General features: G+C 46.7%; 1 protein-coding gene across 3 annotated transcripts in view; it reads left to right on the top strand.

Annotated features, from left to right (window-relative positions):
* PDLIM1 (PDZ and LIM domain 1) overlaps window positions 1-22,164 on the top strand; it is an 88,077-nt gene that overhangs the window by 49,781 nt on the left and 16,132 nt on the right. For all 3 annotated transcript variants that reach the window (XM_034775993.1, XM_034775992.1, XM_034775994.1), the window contains exon 3: window positions 9,385-9,469. In XM_034775993.1, coding sequence (XP_034631884.1) covers window positions 9,385-9,469 — 85 coding nt within the window. The remainder of the gene's footprint in view (window positions 1-9,384; window positions 9,470-22,164) is intronic.

The raw sequence follows: 22,164 nt of genomic DNA, 5'->3' as shown, positions 1-22,164 counted from the left end.
AGCCGGGCCCGCGGGGAGCCGGGCCGGGAGTCGGGGAGCCGGGGCTGGGAGCCGGGGGGTGCGCCGGGCCGCCGGGGGCCGGCAGTGCTGGGCGGGCCGGGGGTGGTCGGCCGGGGCCGGCACCCCAGGGCCCCAGCCGACCCAGGCTGGAGCCGCCGGGGGGCCAGCCTGGGCCGTGCCTCCTCCCCCCACACACCCCCTTACCTGCTTCAGGCTTCCCGCGAATCAAATATTCGCGGGAAGCAGGGGAGGGGGCAGAGACTTTGGGGAGGGGGAGAGGTTGGGGCGGGGCCGTGGGCCGTGGAGTGTCCTCCATTTGGAGGCACAAAATATGGTAACCCTAATGTATTTATACCTGCCTACTGAATTTTTCACTCCATGCATCCGATGAAGTGGGTTTTGGCCCACGAAAGCTTATGTCCAAATAAATTTGTTAGTCTCTAAGATGCCACAAGGACTCCTTGTTGTTTTTATTTATTAGTAAGAGGCTCTTGTTGCCGATTACTAATCTAACCAGTCATCCAACTGCACAGACTTTATTTATATACTCTATAGTGTGTAGCTGGAGAAGGCCTTCACTTAAATCTGTTAGAAGAATTCACTCTTTAAAACCTGTTAGTGCTAAATTCTCTCCTCTTCACACCTTATCTGGTGCCGTAAATTGCTCACTGAGTGATTGACCGAAGGATTTTGTAGCAGCTGTTGTGAAGACAAAGGGAAACTTTATCCTCACAGGCCACAGAGGGATAAAAATGTTGACTATTTAACCTTTTTGTTTTGATAACTTTTAACTTGGATAGAAAGTGAAGCTGGGGATGACCTTGCTGTTTCTATTTATATCCAGTGACAAATCGGGATGGTTGCAGACTTGGAAATCAAAATGTTTTCTTTTTAATGTGAAGGCAAATCTGATAGTTGCATAAAGTAGTTTGTCTTTAACGCCAAACTTACCTTCTGTGGTCTGTGTACCTGAGCTAGGCTCTCTGCTGTCTCATCTCATGCATGGATCCAGGAGTCCTGTGTGTTGTAGGTACAGTGGAATGTCAGGCCTTGGCTACACTTGTAGATGTACAGCGCTGTGAGTTAAACCTGACTTTGTGCAGCTGAGTAGGGAAAGCGTTGCAGTCTGTCCACACTGACAGCTGTCAGCGCACTGTCGTAGCCACATTTGCGGCAATTGCAGCGCTATTGGGAGCAGTGCATTATGGGCAGCTATCCCACAGAGCACCTCTTCCCATTCTGGCGCCGTGGGTTGTGGGAAGGGGGCGTGGGTGCGGGGCATTCTGGGTCCTGTCCCAACGCCCCGTGATGCATCGCTTTGCATCCCAGAAATCCCTTTGTTTCCATCCACCTTTGGTGCTATCTTTCAGCGGTTTCTGTGCAGCGCGATCTGTCTGCAGGAAATGGAGCCTGAACTGCTGAGGCGTATGCTGACTTATCTCGCCAGCACATCACGTTTGGCTGTTGAACTATTCCTTAAGATCCAAAGTGACAGTGAGAGTGAGGAGTCCGATGATGCTATCAAGCCGCGTAACGCGTACGACACGAAATTGCTTGTGGCATTCCCCACGGACATGCTCAGCACCGTGGAATGCCACTTTTGGGCTCGGGAAACAAGCACCGAGTGGTGGGATCACATCGTCATGGAAGTCTGGAATGATGAGCAGTGGCTGCAGAACTTTTGGATGAGAAAAGCCACTTTCATGGGACTGTGTGAGGAGCTTGCCCTCACCCTGCGGTGCAAGGATATGAGATTGAGAGCTGCCCTGCCAGTGGAGAAGCAGGTGGCTATTGCAATCTGGAAGCTGGCAACTCCAGACAGCTACCGGTCAGTCGCAAACCAGTTTGGAGTGGGAAAGTCGACCATTGGAATCGTGTTGATGCAAGTTTGCAAGGCCATTAATCGCATCCTACTCGGAAGAACCATGACTCTGGGTAACGTGCAGGAAATAGTGGATGGCTTTGCACAAATGGAGTTCCCTAACTGTGGAGGGGCGATAGATGGGATGCACATTCCTATTCTGGCACCACCCCACCTAGGATCCGAGTACGTTAATCGGAAGGGGTATTTCTCTATGGTTCTCCAGGCGCTTGTGGATCACCGTGGGCGTTTCATTGACATTAACACAGGCTGGCCCAGAAAGGTGCATGACTCATGCATCTTTCAGAACACTTGGCTGTTCAGGAAGATGCAGGCCGGAACTTTTTTCTCAGAGTGGAAGATCATGGTAGGAGGAGTCGAAATGCCCATTGTGATCCTTGGAGATCCCGCTTACCCGTTAATGCTGTGGCTCATGAAACCCTACACAGGGAGCCTTGACAGCAGCAAGGCATGGTTCAACTACAGCTGAGCCAGTGCCGAATGACTGTGGAGTGTGCCTTTGGCCGTTTAAAGACCCGCTGGCGATCTCTGTATGGGAAGCTGGACTTGGCCGAAAACAGCATCCCTGCGGTTATATCCGCATGCTGTGCCCTCCATAATATTTGTGAAGGGAAGGGTGAAAGCTTCACTCAGGCATGGACCTCCGAGGTTCAACACCTGGAGGCTGAATTTGCACAGCCAGAGAGCAGGGCTATTACAGGGACCCAGCGCGGGGCTGCAAGGATTAGGGATGCCTTGAGGGAGCAATTTGAGGCTGAAGACCAGCAGTGATATATGGTGCCCTGCACGGGAGTGAAGTGCAGTAGTTCCAATCTTTAGGAATCCGTGTTTGTTAAGCAGACTTGCAGTGCCTGTTTATTTCCTGGGCTAAGGAATCTTTTAGTTTATGCAATAATAAAGAATGTTTTCAAAGCCAAAAAATCCATTTATTGAAAAGAAAACAAGGGGGTGGAGTGGGAAACGGCACAATCACAGATTCACGTATGTCCTGCCTGGTGTGCTGTGCAGTGAGTGCTGCACTTCAGGATAGCTATACTGCATGATGATGGGGGTTGAGTGCAGAGGGTAAGGGTCGTGGTTTTCAGGGCTGGGTGGTGAAGATACTGGTGTTGGAGGCAGCAGGTGGTGTGAAGAACACGGAAGTTGGGGAAAGTGGGTTGGAGGTGACAGTGGGGCACAACGGAAAGAGTTTTGGGACAAGGGCTGTAGGGGGGGGATGGCGTTTGCGGTACTGCTCCTCTTTCTGCATGGCTTTGAGCTCCTGGATAGCGTCTGCTTGGCGCTCCAAGATGCTTATGAGCCGATCCGTGCTTTGCTGCCGGTGTGCGGTGCTTTGCCTGCCGGTGCGCTGCGTTTTCCTGGCGGATCCTGCTTTCTCTCTCCCTCCAGTTCTGTGCTTTCTCATTCTCTTTAATAGATTGCCACATCACTTCTTGCAGCATGTCGTCTTTGCTTTTTCGCGGTCTCTTCCTGAGTCTTTGCAGTCTCTGAGCAGGCGATAAGAGGGACGGCTGAGGTCTCAAGGTTGATGCTGCTGTATAGGCAAAATGCAACATTTAACAGAGGCAGCATTGTTTATGCCAGACAGAGTAATGATTTCCCCCGCACTTAAGGAGTAGAAAACACACAGGGTCTGCACAATTGCATAATGTGAAACAGAGCACACACATCCCATGGGAGCCTCAAAATGGTGAGTAAGGGGGACTGATTGTTTCAGGGCTGCACTGTCCTCTGGGTTTCTGTGCCTTGGGGAGAGCCAACAGCTTCAGGGGGCAGCTACACTGCCCAACATTTTCCACAGGAGTTTGTCCTGGACGATATCTCGCTGCTGAGGGTGACCTGGGAAGCAAGGGAGGGTCTTCTACTGCAATGCGGCTTCCACCCTGGCCCATATGTAGCTTGCCTGTGTGCAGCAATGGTCCCCTCGCGGCACAGTGGCGTGGACACGTTAGCCTGGCTGGGACAAGGACCACGGTGGCTCTCCCGATTAAACCTGTGCAAGCGCATTGCACACGTTCTGGATGAGGCATTCGAGGAGATTACCAAGGCCGATTACCACGATGTGATAAACCACATCAATGCACTATTCCGCATCTAGGCATGCATGCCTAACCCTCCTCGTCCAAAGAGCCAGCACCAAAAAAATTCCTTCCTGAAAAAAAAAAACGCTTACCGGGAACCTGCTCTTCTGTTTGTCCTCCACCAAGTACCGGCTGCTGCGACTGGCTGCATGGCTACCGTCCTTCCTCATGGCTCGAGAAGAGCTCCTGGCTGCATGGCTCCAGGGATTCCGGAGTGTCTCCATCCGGCCCACCACCATCACTCCCGTTTTCCTCCTCCTCCTCTTCCTCCTCTCTCCCCCCCACCCCCACTGGGTCTGAAGTGTACATGGTGGTGCTCGGAGTGGAGGTGGGGTTAACCCCAAGTATCGCATCCAGCTCTTTATAGAATCGGCAGGTTGAGGGGGGGAGCACCCAAGCGTCCGTTTGCATTGCGGGCTTTGCAGTAGGCACTCTGCAGCTCCTTCACTTTAATCCTGCACTGCAGGGGGTCCCGGTCATGGCCCCTTTCCATCATGTCCTTTGATACCTTCCCGAAGGTATCGTAATTCCTATGGCTGGAGCGCAGCTGGGACTGGACAGCTTCCTCCCCCCAAACACTGATGAGGTCCAGCAATTCGCCATTGCTCCATGCTGGGGCTCACTTGGCGTGTGGAGGCATGGTCACCTGGAAAGATTTGCTGATAGCACTCCACACCACACCGGGCTGAGCAAACAGGAAGGGGATTTTTAAAATTCCCAGGGAATGTAAAGGGCGGGTCACATGGTTGGTTGCCTGAGGCCAGGACAGTAGAGTTTAAACTGATGACCAGAGTGGCTAGAACAGGCATTGTGGGATACTGCCGAATAATTCTGGAGGCCATTCACAGCGCATTGGGCGGCCACACTGGCGCCGCAGCGCTGCAGCGGCAGCACAATATTCGCTATTCCTCTCGGGGAGGTGGAGTACCTACAGCGCTGTATCTCCTTGGGTACACCGCTGCAAGTGCCCTGCCAGTGTGGACGAGGAGTGAGTTACAGCGCTGGGGGCGGCTTTACAGCGCTGCAACTCACAAGTGTAGCCAAGGCCTTAGTCAGATCCGCTGACTCAAAGGGGAGAATTTTGTCTCATGTTGATATATGGCTTGCCTTGAAGATTAGGGCTGAGGGAACAATTGATTATTTGGTCTAGGGACCAAACTGGAAAAAAATTTCAGAGAATAGATTTTTTTTTTTTTACTTTTCATTAGCTCAAAAACTCAAAATAAAAAAAATTGTTTTGAGTTGCTTGAAACATTTGGGTTGACTTGAAACAATGTTTCCTCCCAAATCTTTCATTTTAGTTTGGTTGGTTGTTGTTTTTCACCCTTGCATGTGCGTGTGTTTGTTTTACTTTGGCCAAATTTCAAAATGCAATACTGTTTTGAAATAAAAAAATGAAAACAAGATGTTTTGAAATGGTCAAAATGAAATGTTTTGACTTTTTTCTAAAACTTAACAAAATAGTTTTGGATTTTTTTTTTTTAAATTCCACCCAAATTTGCAAAGCTTTAGAGCCCCCCCCCCCCAAAAAAAACTTTTTGTTGAAATTACTCTTTGCCAAAAAATGTTTGCCAAGCTCTGCTGAAGAGAACTTTATCTGCCTTGTAAAGCATCTTAATGCTCCCATATTTTGGTAGTCTGATGCTGATGCAGGACAACATTATTATTGAGAGCTTGGAGAAGGGAGTCTATATTGGAAATAGGCCAGTCCTATTAGGATTTAGCACCCGTGATAATTAGTATTAAAGGATATCTTTAATAGTCCAAGAATCATTTGAAATACCTACAGATTTGGAACTAGGGTTCATATTCTGCCAATATCAGCTTGGCTTTTCATCCATTCTGGGTAGCTTATTTTAATTCCATGCAATTTGTGATGTGCACCTTTACTCCGATATAATACGAATTCGGATAGAACGCGGTAAAGCAGGGCTCCAGCGGATCAAAGCAAGTTTGATATAACGCGGTTTCACCTATAACGCGGTAAGAGTTTTTGGCTCCTGAGGTCAGTGTTATATCGGGATAGAGGTGTATCTTGTTTTTCAGGTGAGATGAAAACAGAGGTCCCATCTGGTCTATATGATCATTAAAGATCTTATTTCTTTGTTTATAAGGGGAGGGGTTCTGTCTTCTGGCCAAAACTTCTCCATCCCCAGTGACTGTGCACTGGTTGACTGCCAACCTCCATTTTGGAGGTGGTTGTATTTTGGTCAGGCTGTATAGCAAACTTCATTCTGTATTTTTTGGGTGCCCGAAACTCCCATTAAAAGCCAACTCTCTCATATAAGCCAGGTGGTGATGTATTAGTGGTACAGATGGACCCTTGCAATGAAACATTTTTTTTTTGTTTTTTTTTTGTTTTTTTTAACTATCCTGCCTTGTAGAAAGAGGTTCTCTATCCCTGGATTGGAGTTTGCATACTGCACTAAACTGGCCCAACATGAGACCGACTTCCTACTTCTATATGAGGCGTTTCCAGTGTATTGGATTTCTAATGTTTAATGTTCTGTGTACTATAGATGTTAACAGGAGGTAGATGCTATACCCAGGAGAGCTCTCTATCACTAAGGGAGGAGAAAGAGTGGTGGGCTTGTAGATTTTGGTTTTCTTTTCTTTTTTTAAACTGAATGGCAATGGGAAGCGGCTTGTTAAATGATATGGGCCAAATTCATCCCTTGTGTAAGTCCGTGGTATTTCCTCTGCAATGAATGTGGCCCTGTAGTCACTCTCTTCTGTTTCCCACCCCTTTGCACCCCTGATTACAGGCCTGATTTTTAAAGAGGTTTGTTCCCAACATCTGTATTAATAGCATATGCAAATCCTATTTCAATACTCAAGGATCTAATTTGTGGGTGCAGTTGGGCAATTAGGTATCTAAAAGGTAGAGTTTGCCACTGCAGATGCAAAATGGTTCTTGTCAGAACAGGACACATTTTTTAAAACTCTTCTGAAGAGTTTATCAGCCATGTGGAATTTCCAAATTTGAATAAAAACTGGAAAAATCTCAGTGAAATTGCCACAATTTCCCCCTTTTTTTAAACCAGTTCTTGAACTGACAGAAATGTTTGAAAACATTTTAACTATTTTAAATTTTAAAAAATTGGGGAAATTTTTCAGAAAAGAATTCCACATATAACATTAACAAATGTAAGCCTCACAACATCCCGATGGGGCAGTTAAATATGGGAAGGCTGGGGCAGAGAGAATCTAAGACTTCTCAGGCCCAGGACTGTGGATGGCTATGTCCTGAGCCATAATCATTAGTTTGTATTTACTCTATGTTTTAAGATCTTTTAAAACCTAGGGGCTACTGTATTCCTAATCTTTATTTGCACAGCAGGCTGGTTTGGGGAAACTTACAAATAATCCAGTCAATCCACAGTGGAAATACCTCCCTGGGTTCTTGGAGTTCTCACTCTATCCCAGGGATGGAGTCTGACAGATCATTTTATAAGCCCTCAAGAGGCCTCTGTTTAATCAACAGTAACATTCTTTTATATACAAAAAGATTAGAATTTTGGACAGGCCAGCATAAGGATATAACACATACTCTGTGTATTCAATATGTGCCTGAAGAAAAGACATGAATAGTACTGCCTCCCAGCTATTCCTAATGACTCAAACAGCCCTTACTCATGTGGATTATCACCCTGAAGTCAAAGGAACTGCTCCCATGAATAAGGGTCACAGCATCAGGCACTTGGGGTATGTCTACACTGCAATAAAAACCCCATGGCACCGGTCTCAGAGCCTGGGGTCAGCTGATTTGGTCTCACGGGGCCCAGGCTGTGGAGCTAAAAATTGCAGTGACAACAGTGTAGACGTTAGGGCTTGGGCTGGAGCCCAGGCTCTGAGACCCAACCCCCTCGTGTGACTTCCCCCAGCCCGACTCCAAATGTCGACACTGCAATTTTTAGCCCCACTGGCTGGCCCAGGCTTGTGGGGCTAAGCTCAGCCATGCCAATGGTCTGTTGTTGCAGTGTAGATGTACCTTACTGTTTATAACACGTTGCTGGAATGTTTGCTGGAATGATTTCTGGCCATCGTTATTGGAAATTCTGGTAACTTCTGTTGTCAAAAATGCTTCTTCCTCACATCCCTGGCTCATTCGGTTAGTAGTGACCATGCTAGGGATGGGTCTGATGCAAACGCGTTCAGAGCTGGATCAGAACTCTTCCATCTGGTGCCTTCCTCTCTTCTATACCATGAACCCTGTGATTGTAAGCCCTCTCCCTCTTAATAAGGGATCACCCCAACCTAGGTCCCCAAGCCATTTCACAGTGTTTAACCTCTCCCGCTCACTCCAGCTATCCAGAATTGTGCCCAGGCACAGTAGCACCGTCTCCTAGCTGATTGGCAGAACTGCTTCACAACCACAAGCACTCAAAAATCATGAGTTAGTCCCCCAAAAAACATGAGAATTAAAAAAATAATAAATGTGGAGTATTTATTTGCCTTGGGTGGTGGTGTCATATTTTCAAACTTTTCTCCCCAACCATGAGGGCTAGAAACTTAACTTTTATTAAAATAAAAGCTGGGAGCCTCATGTAATCACTTGAATCTAGGAGCTGTTTTTTCTTTTTCTTTTTCTTTTTTTAAATGCCAAATACCACAGGACATGTGATCAAATCAGGAGACTTTGTGTGCAGGAGTTTCTGCACTTTGCACAGTTCTATGTAACACTTCATGTTCTTATGCTAAAATGCCATATTTCAAAGGTTTTTACATATTTGGGTTTTTTAAATATAAAAACACATTTTTGGTATCCAGTCAAAAAGACCTAGACATCTGTAGGCTCCCCTCCAGTTTTAAAGGAAAGTTCTCAGCCCACCTCTATTAGGCCACCTTTTTTGTCAGTCTTTGGAGTTGGTCACTTAATACAGGATTCACTAGCAAATGGTTCTTGAACTTGTTATGTTTGTGGTATATACACAGAATTTAAATAAAAACATAAAATACTCTAGTTGGAAGGTTGCAATATAACACTACTTTACTTAGAAGAATCCAGAAAAATGTACTGTAGCCAAAAACAGAGAGAGACAAAGCAAGCTGTTCCCTGGCTAAAACAGAAGCATGCCTGTGCTGAATCGCTGCAGACTGAGAACACAGACTGCATGCTTCCTTCAGAGCCCCCTAGCCTGCAAGCAGGACAAGGAAAACCCTTAGGATTTTAAGGGGAGAGCTTGTGATTTTAACAGTTTTTAGTTTACACTGCAGTTTTCTTCCTCCCCACCACAATCTACCCGTGCAGATTGACTTTTCCAGTATTTTGTGTGGAATATTTTCCAGCCCTTGCCCTTCCCTTGTGGTGCTGAGATTCCTGTTTCTGAATGGTTTAAAAACCATTTAATTGAATCCCCATAACTGAACCAAGGAAAGAAAACTATCAAATTAACCATCGTTAATGTTCCTGTATTGCAGAACGGAATCCAAAGTCTGGTCCCCTCTGGTGACAGAGGAGGGAAAGCCCAATCCATACAAGATGAATCTAGCATCTCAACCCCAGGTAAGTAATAATGGGCTTGTGCTATTTGTTGTTTCCTCACTGTGCCCTGTCCTAGAGTGGCATATGACCTGATTCTCAGCTGTGCTAAGCATCTCTAGCTCCAGCTGATTTCAGTGGAAACAGTGGCCTCAAATCTTCAAAGAGCGAGCAGACTAGCTGTGATAGTGCTAGGTTTTTAAGGTCCAGCTTGAGAAAGCCCTGGCTGGGATGATTTAGTTGGGGATGGTCCTGCCTTGAGCAGGGAGTTGGACTAGATGACCTCCTGAGGTCCCTTCCAACCCTGATATTCTATGATTCTATGATCTCTGTGAGGGAGAGTGAGCTAGTCCTTATTCTGAACTCTGCTGTGGCCCAGCTGAGCTCTTAACGAGGCTTGATGTGGTGCATGATGAGCTGGATTTGGAAAGAGCCTTGTGTTTTCTTTGTACTCATTTTTGCCATACTGCCCATGATGTGCTAGGCACTCATCTGGTCTAGTGAGAGAGACAGGCCCTGCCTCAAGGAGCTAGCAGCCTCAGGCTGGCTTTGGAATATGGCGTAGCCTGGAATGTTGTTAGGTCCCAGACATCATTCTATAGCCTCAGAATTGCTCTAGGTCGGGGTGGGCAAACTATGGCCTGGGGACTGCATCCGGCCCGCCAGATGTTCTAAGCCGGCCCTTGAGCTCCTGCCAGGGAACGAGATTGGGGGCTTGCCCCGCTCCCCGTGGCTCCTGGAAGCAGCGGAATGTTCCCGCTCTGGCTCCTATGTGTAGGGACAGCCTGGGGGCTCCGCATGCAGCCCCCGCCCCAAGCGCTGTCCCTGCAGCTCCCATTGGCCAGGAACCGCAGCCAATGGGAGCTGCAGGGGCGGCACCCATGGATGGGGCGGTGTGCAGAGCTGTCTGGCCGTGCCTCCGTTTAGGAGCTGGATGGGGGACATGCTGCTGCTTCTGGGAGCTGCTTGAAGTAAGCACCGCTCGGAGCTTGCACCCCTGACCCCCAACTCCCTACCCCAGCCCTGGTCCTCTCCTGCTCTCAAACCTCATGGTCCCAGCCAAAAGCATCCTCCTGCACCCCCAACCCTTCATCCCCAGCCCCACCCCAGAGCCCTCACCCCCTCCTGCACCACAATCCCCAATTTCGTGAGCATTCATGGCCCCCCTCCCCCATACAATTTCCATACCCAGATATGCCCCTTAGGCCAGAAAGTTTGCTCACCCCTTCTCTAGGTGCTGCCCTGAAGAACTTATCTAAATGACTTACCAATGGTGAGCTGTTTGGGGCAGGGACTATGTGTATATGTGAACAGTGCCTATCACACAGCGGGTGCAACAGAATATAGGCCATAAATAATAGTTTGAACACTTTAATCTTAATCATTGCTAAGCTTATTGGCTTTCCTAGATAAGAGAGGCCCCAAGGCAGGGTGGGAGACAAATGATTCATTCTCACAATGACTCATTTATGCTAAAAATGCAGGGATACTGACTAATGGGAAAGCTTTGAAGATGGGGGAGTGCCACGGTTTCAGTTCCTTTGTGGTGTGCATAGTCCATTTGAGGACACGGGTTTTGAAGCATGCTAGTGGCCTGTTTCAATTCAATTTCAGTCAATTTTAGGGGACAAAGGCAGTGAGGTTCCTTTGGAAGTCAATGGGATGAAGACCTCCAACTCCCATTAGTGCCTTTCCCCCTTTATTAGCATGACAAAGTGCACTAAGTGGGGTCAGACTTAATATATGAAGGCCAATCCTCAAATGTATTTTGGCTCCTAACTTCCGTGAAAATCATTGAAAGCTAGAAGCCTAAATGTCTTGGAGGATCTAGACCTAAGTGTTTATAACCCATCCTATACAAAGATAATGTGCCCATTTTGCATCACTGTCCATTTGTGGCAGGGAGGAGAAGCCTTTGTTTGGTTTCATGCCAGGAGATACAAATAAACCTTGGGGATTGACAGCTTTAAAAACAAAATTTCCCATTGTTATTTTCAGCCTCTGCCTTTGGCTGTGATTTGGCTCTGTTAGCAGAGGCCCGGTTTCACATAGCTCCTGGTGTCCAATCCCCAAAGAATTTTTTGAGCCAAATTCAGATGGTTACACGTGTGTAAATGTGGAGTAACTGCAGTGAAATCAGAGGAGTTGCTCTGGATTTGCACCAATATAATGATCAGAATCTGGTCCTAGAACTTACCATGTTTGAGGGTTTTTTTTAGCGAAATTAGAATGTGAGAATAGTTCATTGTGTAACCAGGAAAATACTAATTTGTCCTGCTACATTTATGTGGTAAACTTGTACCACAAAACGAGCCTTTGTATAGAATAAGACCATCTTGATGCAGTAACTTGGAGCTATTTGCCCAGGAACTGTCCTGGATCTCATCTTTTTCCCTGTTCCATGCCAGGCTCGGAGGGGATCAGTGTTCATGGTAGGCTAGCAGCTGATGTACAGAACTTGCTGTAGCACTTCTCCCAGTCAACTCCTCAAGTGGCTGAGACAAGTAAAGCTACAGCAAGCCACATAAGCTGGTAGGTTGGGAGGGGATAAGGCAGAGGTGGACATTATGGCTATGGGTTCTCTGGTGGGTTTCTAGCCTGTGAGTTATGGAGAGCTGGGGCCCAAACCACCTGGATTCACGCTTTCCTACCTCCAAACACTGGAGAAGTTCAGAGCTGGAGCTTGTAACTTGGCCACCTTGGCTGGGGCTAGTCTCGTAGCATGCTCTGACACTGCATTGCAGCACTATAGAATATTGTATAAACTCCATCCTTTGGAAGAGGTGGGCAGACATGACCCTCGAAGTACTAAAGATCCCCCAGCACTTCTGTAAAAGCAAGGATAACCTCAGTGCTTGGCTAATGCTTCCTCTCTTAAATGAAGCAAGAGTTAAATCCAAGGCTATGCGAGAACTATTGCTGAGCTTATACTGGCTGTTGAATTTACCTACATAGTTGTTTTGCCACCAACCTCTCTCTGTTTTGTAAATCACTTAAAAATGCCTAGAGGTGTGGACTCTTTTCAGTTTAAAGCAGGGGCAGACCAAGGGGTTCTCAGGAACTTTGGTGATGAACACAGTATAAACCCCTGAATAGACCGCATAGGGACTGTGTAGTCCTGAGGTGCAGCCTTCAGCTTTCTTGTTCCTGTAAGCACAGGACAAAAAAGTTGATCCAAGTTCAACTGCAGGTTTTTATTGCTTAAGAACTCAGGCAAGCAGTTTCTATTGGCTTATAAAGAAAGCTCTAAGTGAAAGCAAACATTATGGGTGTGCCCCTTTGATTTTCAGCCCTCGGCTACCAACTGCCTGCTGATGCAGCTCTCCGAGACATGGAGGGCTAGAAGGGATCAGGAGAGGTCATTGAGGCAGGGCCAAGTATACCAGACTATCCCTCACAGGTGGTAGGTCTAACCTGTTCTTAAAAACCTCCCGTGATGGGGATTCCACAACCTCCCTTGTTACAGAGCTTAACTAACCTTATAGTAAAGTTAGAAAGCGTTTTCTATGTTCCAACCTAAATCTCTCTTGCTGCTTTCTTCTTTTCCTTCCTTCAGTGGACATTGAGAACAATAGATTCCTGTCCTCTTTGACAGCCCTTACCATATTTGAAGACTGTTATCAGATCTCTTCTCAAGATTAAATATGAACATTTTTTTAACCGTTCCTCACAGGTCAGGTTTTCTAAACCTTTATTCATTTTTGTTGCTCTCCCCTGGACTCCCTCAATTTTGTCCACATCTTTGCTGAAGTTTGGTACTCGGAATTGGACACGATACTCCCATCTTGAGGCCTCACAAGTGCTGAGTAGAGCAGAACAATTACCTCCCATGTCTTACATAAAACACTCCTGTTAATACACCCAAGAATATTAGTCTTTTTTGCAACAGCATCACATTTTTGGCTCAGATTCAACTTTTGATCCACTCTAACCCCCAGATCCTTTTTAGTGGTACTACTGCCTAGCCAGTTATTCCCCATTGTGTATGTGTGCATTTGATTTTTCCTTTCTAAGTGAAGTATTTTGCATGTGTCCATATTGAACTTCATCTTGTTGGTTTCAGACCAATTAATTCTCCAATTTATCAAGGTTACTTTGAATTCTAATCCTGTCCTCCAAAGTGCTTGCAACCCCTCCCAGCTTGGTGTCATCTGCAAGTTTTATAAGCATACTCTTCACTCCATTATCCAAGTCATTAATGAAAATATTGAATAGTACCTGATCTAGGACAGACAGCTGTGGGACCCCACTAGATACGTCCTGGCAAAATATGGGCAACCCTGGATTAAAGGGTTACTTCCAGTGTCTCTAGGCTTAATCTTCACATCAGGTTTGTCATCACTCTCCTCTTAGAGCCTGTTTAAAAGTGGAGCCAGCTGCAGCAGTCTTAACAAATTGAGGCACTGGATAAATCACCCTCTCTCCTTTAGTATGCGAGCAGGACAAACTGGCACAGTGAGGGAAGAGTTCTGCAATCCAACCCATAATCGGAAGAGCCCACTGAGCTTGCCAGCGCCTCTTTAAATGTCTCGAGCCAATCTGCCAAGAAAAAAAGAATAATGACATGAATAACACCCGCTTTTAATAAACCTTAGGGGGTTTTGTCCGTACCCCATTCAATGACTGCTGCAAGTGATACTTTGCAACGTAGACACTGTGTGACTGCAATGTCAACTTGAAAGTGCTAATTTCTCCAGGAAATATAGCAAACATGCCAGGTTGGCTAACTTGGGGGCTCTGTGTATAGAATAGCAAATTAGACTTCATGATCTTGCCTGTTGCAAATGGGGTTTTTTATCCATCATCATACCCTGAGCAAATCATGCTGTCTATGCCAGCCTTGCAAAACTTTCAAGAATTTTACCAGCATAGGCCTAATAAAATGATGATTTAACTTTTTACCAACATCATTGTACAAGTTATTTTATTTTACTTTTGTTGGGTGAGTAGATGTTTTTGTTGGACATGCAGAATCTTAGAAGCAACTATCATTATAGCTTACTCATAATTAAAAATAATGAGTAAATTATTCTTAGCAATAGTTAGATATAGAACTTTCATTTATTCACTTGCAGAATAGATAGCATGTGTTTTGAGGTGGCTTTTTGCTCTGCCAGAAGCATAGTACTTGTTCATATGATTGTGGGGGCCATATACTGAACAGAATGACTAGTTTTGGTCCCATATTACATACACAACTATATGTGGTTCATTTAGGGACTGATCCAAAACTCCTTGAAGAAGATTCTCATTGTCTCCAAGAGGTCCAGCCTTAGGATGTACAGAGAGCAATCATTCAAATGAATAGCTAGGACTGTGGGAAGTTTAGCTAGAGAGTTATGGCTGTGGTAGCATATGTATCACATCGTAGAGTGATGATAAAACCAGCTTTTACTAAAAAAGCCTGTAACCCTCCAGTAGCGATGGGTCAGCTAGCTGATGTAGTTCTGTGTTGGGTGTGACTGTTAACTTTGGAGGAAGGAAATGACTGGTATATTTGCTCAATTATTTCACTTGTGCTTCTCACCCAAATCTTAAGGGTGTCACATTCAGCATCTGTTTCCACTTGAGTTACCCCTCTCACCCCCCCCCCCCCCCGCCCCAGTGGAAAGGACAGAACCACCTGCCCTCTGTGCTTCATTTCCCTGTTTCATAGGGATCCAGATAGGAGAGGAAGAATGACTTGCTGGTTAAGGTAATGAGTTGGAACCGGGAAGATCTGGGTTAAATTCCTGGCCCTGCCATAGACTCCATGAATGATCTTAGGCAAATCACATAGTCGCTTTGTGACTCAGTTTCCCAATCTATAAAATGGGGAATAATACTTCCTTTCCCCCATCCTTTGTCTTGCCTATTTAGAGTGCATGCTCTTTGGGGCAGGGTCTGTCTCTTACTATGTTTGTGAAGTGCCAGCACAGTGAGGCTCTGATCTCAGTTTGCACTTTTAGGTGCGTCTGTATTCAAATAATAATAAGCAGATAAAATGGGCTGTGAGAGCAGCTTCGAGAGTGTTCTAAGCTGCAGTCATTTCCAGGTGATCTGACCCATTTCCCAAAGGATCCTCTCTTCCTACTTTGAGGCACAAATATTAGAACATCCCCAAAAAATCTAAGTGGAAGATTCAGGTTTAAGGTTAATTTAAGGTTTAAGGCTCCTTTAACCAAAAATTGTGTAAACTTAACAACGGAACAGTGATTTTTGTTTTGTCTTAAATAAGACATAACCTGCAGAAACATGTTCTAGTTACTTCTGAGAGTGAATAGCAGCATTCAGGTGATGGCTGAAACAGTCAGCCACATGTATCAACTTTCCCGAGGTTTCCTTAGGCAGCGTTGCTCACGTCCTATGGGGTGATGTAATTGTTTCCATTTTGTATATTTGTCTCCATGGAGATTTAGAAGCCATAAAGTATAGAGAGTGGGTGTGTTGTTGGTATGACCTTTGATAAGGCTGTGGGTGTACTAGCAGTCTGTGTGAAGCAATAGTCTATAACGTAACCATCTCTAGTTGGAGATGGCTGAACTTTGTTGGCTTTTGGTGACCTCCTGTTTTTCTTTATTTAGGCAGCATTACTACATAGGTATGGAATGCTTTAGGAAAGTCAGAGAGAGAGAGAGGATGTGGGAAGCTGGTCAGACAGCTTTGTCCCCTTGCCTCCCTCTCATCAAAAAAATCTTCCAAATTTCTACTCTGCTTTCAAAACATGAGAAAAGCTTTTGGAAGGATGAGAAAAGAATAAGGCTATGTGAAGACACTCTAATCCCCAAGAGCCGTGACACATCCCGTGGATCTCAGAGAGAGATGGGAGCTCAGACAGATTGGTCTGTGCACCGGGAATCAGTGAGAGAGTTGGCTGCAATAACTTTGTTTTTGAAGTTGCTAAATCTTTGGCTTAAACATACTTCTGTGAACTGTGCTCTTAAAAGCAGAGATGCAAAGCTAGCATGGTGTGTGCTGGGAGGGATGGGTTTGAGGTGAGAAGTTTGGTTCCAGATCTGAACAACTCCTCTCAATAAACCTAAAGCTCATTGGATCTGAGATTTGGACTTAGACCCATCTCTAGTGTAGAGCAGATAAACAATGGACACCAAGAAATGTTAATATTCTTCTCTTGGAGCAGATATCTAGGTGCAGTATCCAGTTCAGTTCAAAAATCCAGTTCAAAAATCATGAGATTAGTTTAAAAATACCAGGAGATCTTCAAAATTCTGTGTTCTCATTTGCCCCCTGAGTTTGGAGCCTTTGTGGCAGAGGAGGGGGTCAGATTTTCAAGCTTTTCTCTCCCAACAACAAGGGCTAGAAACTTACTTTTTAAATAAAAACAGAGTCTCTCATGTAGCCCCATGACTCCACCAGCTGGGGTTGTAAGAAGCACCAAATATCGCAAGACCCTAAAATCAGGAGAGTTGACAACACTGAGACCTGAAATGGGATTTCAGCAGTTTCCCTGCCTTGCTTGGGGCAGCACGCCTGCCCCCCACAAGCACAGCGGGGAGGCAGCAGTATCTCTTCCGAATGCTGCTGAAGGAGGAGTGGTAGCAAGAACCCTTGCCCCTCCTAGTACAGCTTTTGGCTTCACTTGGAAAGGAGAGCGGGGTGGCGGGAGGAGGTGGGAGAATGGAAGCTTTGACTGTAGGGAAGAAGAATCCTGCTCCTCAGTCCCTTTATTTTCCCTGTGTGACATAACCCCTCAGAATTTCCTATTCCTTGTGTACCAGATGTGGGTGGGTGGGCAGGCTCAGCCCAGCAGGATCCAAGTGTGGATCGGCTTAGTGTGAGGGGATCCAGGTACGGGGTGAGAGGTTTCTGGGTGGGGCAATCTGGGTGCGGGTGGCTCAGTGGAGAATCTAGATACACAGGATCTCGTTGGGGGGGGGGGGTTCCGGGTGCAGGGGCAATAGGACTCTACGAGTGAAGGTGGTTGGGGGGGGGGGACTGGGTGTGGGGGGATGGGGCTTGGTGGGGCGAGGCTGGGTGTGGGGGACAAAGTGGGAGGGTCTGAGTGCTGGGGGAGTGGGGCTTGATGGGGTGGGGGTCCACGTGCAGCTGGTTGGGAACCAGTGGGGCGGGGGGCTCGTCAGAGGGGTACAGATGTTGGGAGGGAGGGCTTGTCAGGGTGAGGGTTCAATGGGCCTGCTTAATGGGGGAGCCCCATCTGCTGCTGAGGGGACGCCGCATGCCGGGCTCCCGACTCCCCTATCCCCTTTCATTCTCCACCCCCTCACACATTCCCCCCCACCTCCCCTCCCCTTACTCTCACATTCCATCTCCCCTTTCTCCCCCCCCTGCCTCTTCTCCTCACCCCCCTTCCCTCATTTCCCCCAGCTCCACTGCAGGCACTCACTGTTGCACAGAATAGAAAACAGGAGGGCTCCCAGTACACAGAAGGGGGAGCATGACTGGCACTAGGACCCAGGAGGTGGTGCTCACCTCCCCCCATCCCAGCATGGCTTCCCTTTGCTTTGGTGCCCTTTTCTGCAGAGAAACACAGGAAAGCTGGGGCGGGGGGATGGGGGGGGGGGGCATTTTCTGTGGGCACACAGTCCCGCAGAATCCCCCCAGGAGTATTATTATACACGTGACTGAAACAGTTTTCTACTTGCATCCTCTTAATGGGGGTTTTAATAATTGCATTGGGCCAATTCTTTCCTGGGGTAAGAATATTGATTCTTCCCCTGGGTAATTGACAGAGTGATCACTCTCATTTCTTGCTACCATCCACAGTCTCTGCCATGGGAAAGACTATCTTTATGGACAGAAGAGCAGTGTCATCATTGTGCTTGAAATAAGACTTGAACAAAAGGCTTGAACACTGCTGGGTAAATGGGACATTAACTTCTTATTGTAGGGGTCGGTCTTTCATCAGTGTGTGAGAAACCTACAGGCCTAATGCCCAGACACTCCAATTGGAGATGACATGTGAAAGCTCCTCTTTCTAGCCCACACATGACTGGCTCTAGCTACCTCATTGGTTTCTAGTGACTCATGAATGGGAGCATTTCCGATTGACTCTTGTCAGTTTGGGAACAGCAGCCAGCTGGCTAAGGAAATCTAGAAATGTTACTGAACATTAAAATGAACATTTTGTGGGGAATTTGTTTGTCCTTTTGAAATGGGCGGTTTATTCTGTACCAGTCAAACCGGTAGCATTGCTTTAGGGTTCTGAGATATACAGAAGGAGTGCTGTGTTAATTAGGGTAAGGGATTGTAGACCCAAGAAGCTAAGATGGTGATGAGGCCTCTGGTTAATATTGTGTCACTTAGGCCTGAGACCCTTCACAATAGAACAGGGTCATCACAAATTTGAAAGATCTAGAGCAGGCATCCACACTAACAGCTCTTGCATCGACACAGAGAGCAGTGCACTGTGGGTAGTTATCTCACTGTGCAATTGACTGCAGGATGCTTTAGGAAGGGTTTGCAATGCCTCAGTGGGCAGGTACAGCGTCACATGATACAGGTTTCTCAATCCCATTGTTCCATGGGCATCCTGCTAGATCAGGGGTAGGCAACCTATGGCACGCATGCCAAAAGCGGCACACAAGCTGATTTTCAGTGGCACCCACACTGCCCGGGTCCTGGCCACCGGTCCGGGGGGCTCTGCATTTTAATTTAATTTTAAATGAAGCTTCTTAAACATTAAAAAAATCTTATTTACTTTACATACAACAATAGTTTAGTTATATATTATAGACTTATAGAAAGAGACCTTCTAAAAACGTTAAAATGTATTACTGGCACGCAAAATCTTAAATTAGAGTGAATAAATGAAGACTTGGCACACCACTTCTGAAAGGTTGCTGATCCCTGTGCTAGATTGTCAGACACTTTTCAACTGAAGTGTGTGGGTGGAGGGAGAGGAGAGTGGTGTGTCTGGGGATGGGGGAGTCGTGCTGAGGAATGTCAAAACAGCACAGCAGTCCCCACCCCACACACACCTTGCAGCATCAGTCTGCCTGCCACTGTATTCCTAGTGCAGGGCAGAACAGGAGCATTCCATGCTAATGATTTGCTCTTTGGTCCTGAAGCATAGCAGCAGCTGGCTGTCAGATACTGTCAGACACTTCCCAGAGCTTTGAAAGGGGGGGGCGGGTGCATGACTGCAGGGCAGCAGAGATCAAAATTGTGAGCAGAGCCATAGGTGCCAACTCCATGGGTGCTCTCAGGCTGGAGCACCCACGGGGAAAAATTAGTGGGTGCTCTGTGTGACGGGTTGGATCACAGAAACCCCCTTGGGAGCTGCCACCCGATGTGCAAAGACTACCCCTGCTCCTGTTTTCCCTGCCAGCTCAGGACTCCAGCACCCTGTCTTGCTGAGCCAGACACTCCTGTTTGGCTCCAGACACAGATCCAGGGTCTGAATCACTTGTCCCAAAGCTGCAAGTTTACCTGAAAACAGCTCACAGTAGTGTGCTTGTCTTTGGCACTCAGATGCCCAACTCCCAGTGGGGTCTAAACCCAGATAAATCCGTTTTACCCTGCATAAAGCTTATGCAGGGCAAACTCATAAATTGTTCGCCCTCTATAACACTGATAGAGAGATATGCACAGTTGTTTGCTCCCCCAGGTATTAATACATACTCTGAGTAAATTACTAAATAAAAAGTGATTTTATTAAATACAGACAGTAGGATTTAAGTGGTTCAAAGTAGTAACAGACAGAACAAAGTAAGTCACCAAGCAAAATAAAATAAAATGCGCAGATCTATGCCTAATCAAACTGAATACAGATAATTTCCTCACCAGTTCCAGAGTGCTCCCTTTTACAGGCTAATCTCCTTTTAGCCTGGGTCCAGCAATCACTCACACCCCCTGTAGTTACTGTCCTTTGTTTCAGTCTCCTTCAAGTATCCGGGGGGGGGGTGGAGAGGCTCCTTCTTTAGCCAGCTGAAGACAAAATGGAGGGGTCTCCCACAGGTTTAAATAGACTCTCTCTTGTGGGTGGAGACCCCCCTCCTCCCTCCTATGCAAAGCCCAGCTCCAAGATGGAGTTTTGGAGTCACCTGGGCAAGTCACATGCCCCTGCATGACTCAGTCTTTGCAGGCCGACGCCATTGTCCACATGGCATCTTGCATGTCTCCAGGAAGACTTCTCATGTGGATTGGAGCATTCCAAGATGCATTGTTCCCCAAGTGCCTCCTGATCAGGTACTTAACCTGGCGCATTCCTTCCTAAAGAAGCTGACCAAATGCCTCACAAAGCTTACTTAGAAATCAAGCAAGCATACAGCCCATATTCTTAACCTCGAGTAGAAAATGATATATATGTACAAATTGGATGAATAGATATAGTAGACCATAACCTTTACGGAGATATGTTACATGGCACAGGAAGCACAAAACATATTCCAGCTATGTCATCCATACATTTATAAGCACCCCCTCCCCATAAAGCCTTATGGGGTACACTGTCACACTCTGCACCCACTGGCAGCCAGGCTCCCCTCCCCCCGGATCCACCTCCCCCCTCTACCCCCCGGCACCGCATTCCCGCTCCTATCTCCCAGCGTTTCTCTCCCAGCCACTGCCAAACAGTGTTAGCACGCTCCGGGCAGGGGAGGGGAGAGGAGAGGAGTGGGAACGTGGTGCGCTCAGGGGAGGAGGTGGGGATTTGGGGAAGGGGTTGGAATGGGGGCGGGGAAGAGGTGGGAAGAGGCAGGGTGGGGGGAACCTCATGGAAGAGGTGAAGTGGGGATGGAGGGGGGGGGGGTCAAGCACCCATGGGGAAGAGGGGAAGTCGGCGCCTATGAGCAGAGCGGTCATGATGATGGGCATTGTGGGATACTGGTGGAAGCCAGTTATGTCAACAAAACAAGCAGCAGCGTCTACACTGATGCTATGACTTTTAAAGTCTGCTGCAAATAGCTCTATGCCTCCCATTGAGGTGGTTTTATTTTGTTGGCAAAACAGCAGAGTTTTTCCACCAAAAGTAGCTTTGCAGTGTTTACACCTGCCCTGTTTTGTTGGCAAAAGGCAGCTTTTGCCGACAAAACTTTGTAGTGTAGACAAGGCCTTAATGTTCACGTGCCCAGCTGGCGTCATGTCCTAGCTTGCATAGCATTTAACAGTGTTTATGTCAAGAGCAATATGTGAATAATTCCATTTGTAGCTGCAGCAGTCTCTTCTTCAGAAGAATCTTCCTTGAGCATGTCTCTTCTTCAGAATTTTGTCCTTTTCTTATTAAATAGCAACTTTCTATAGCCAGTGATTCTAAGTGTCCTGTAATATCTGCTTGAGGCAGCATAATCTAATGGCTAGTCCAGAGGCCCTAGGAATGGGCTGGCCTGGCACCAGTTAGCTCTGTGTTCTTGTCCTGTCACTTACCTCTCTACTCCCCATTTCTGGGCCTGTAGATGAGGTTCAGACTTACCCAGCATTAAGTGCTTTGGATGAAAAGTGCCATTGAAAGGCAAGATGATGGTGGAATAGTTAAAAAAACACAAAAACCTTCCATTCTTTATTTTGATTAAAGAAATACTAAGGAATTTTGGTTCCGGAGTTTTTGATCAAATTGATTGGAAGCTCAGATTGGAAGACTGACTGAATTAAATGGGACACACAGCCTTGTAGCAGGTGAAATTCACTGTCTTGATAACTAACCTATGGGTATTTGTTACTCGGGAACCACATGCAAGAATTTTTAATGCCTTTCCATTTCTCCGCTTTATGTCGGCGAGAATATGAGGGGATCTCTTCAGAAGTGGCTAGTAATTTTTTGA

This window comes from Trachemys scripta, chromosome 7 (genome assembly GCF_013100865.1).
Source record: "Trachemys scripta elegans isolate TJP31775 chromosome 7, CAS_Tse_1.0, whole genome shotgun sequence".
NCBI classification, from domain to species: Eukaryota; Metazoa; Chordata; order Testudines; family Emydidae; genus Trachemys; species Trachemys scripta.
Note: the sequence above shows the minus strand (reverse complement) of the source record. Positions and strands in the feature narration are given on the sequence as shown.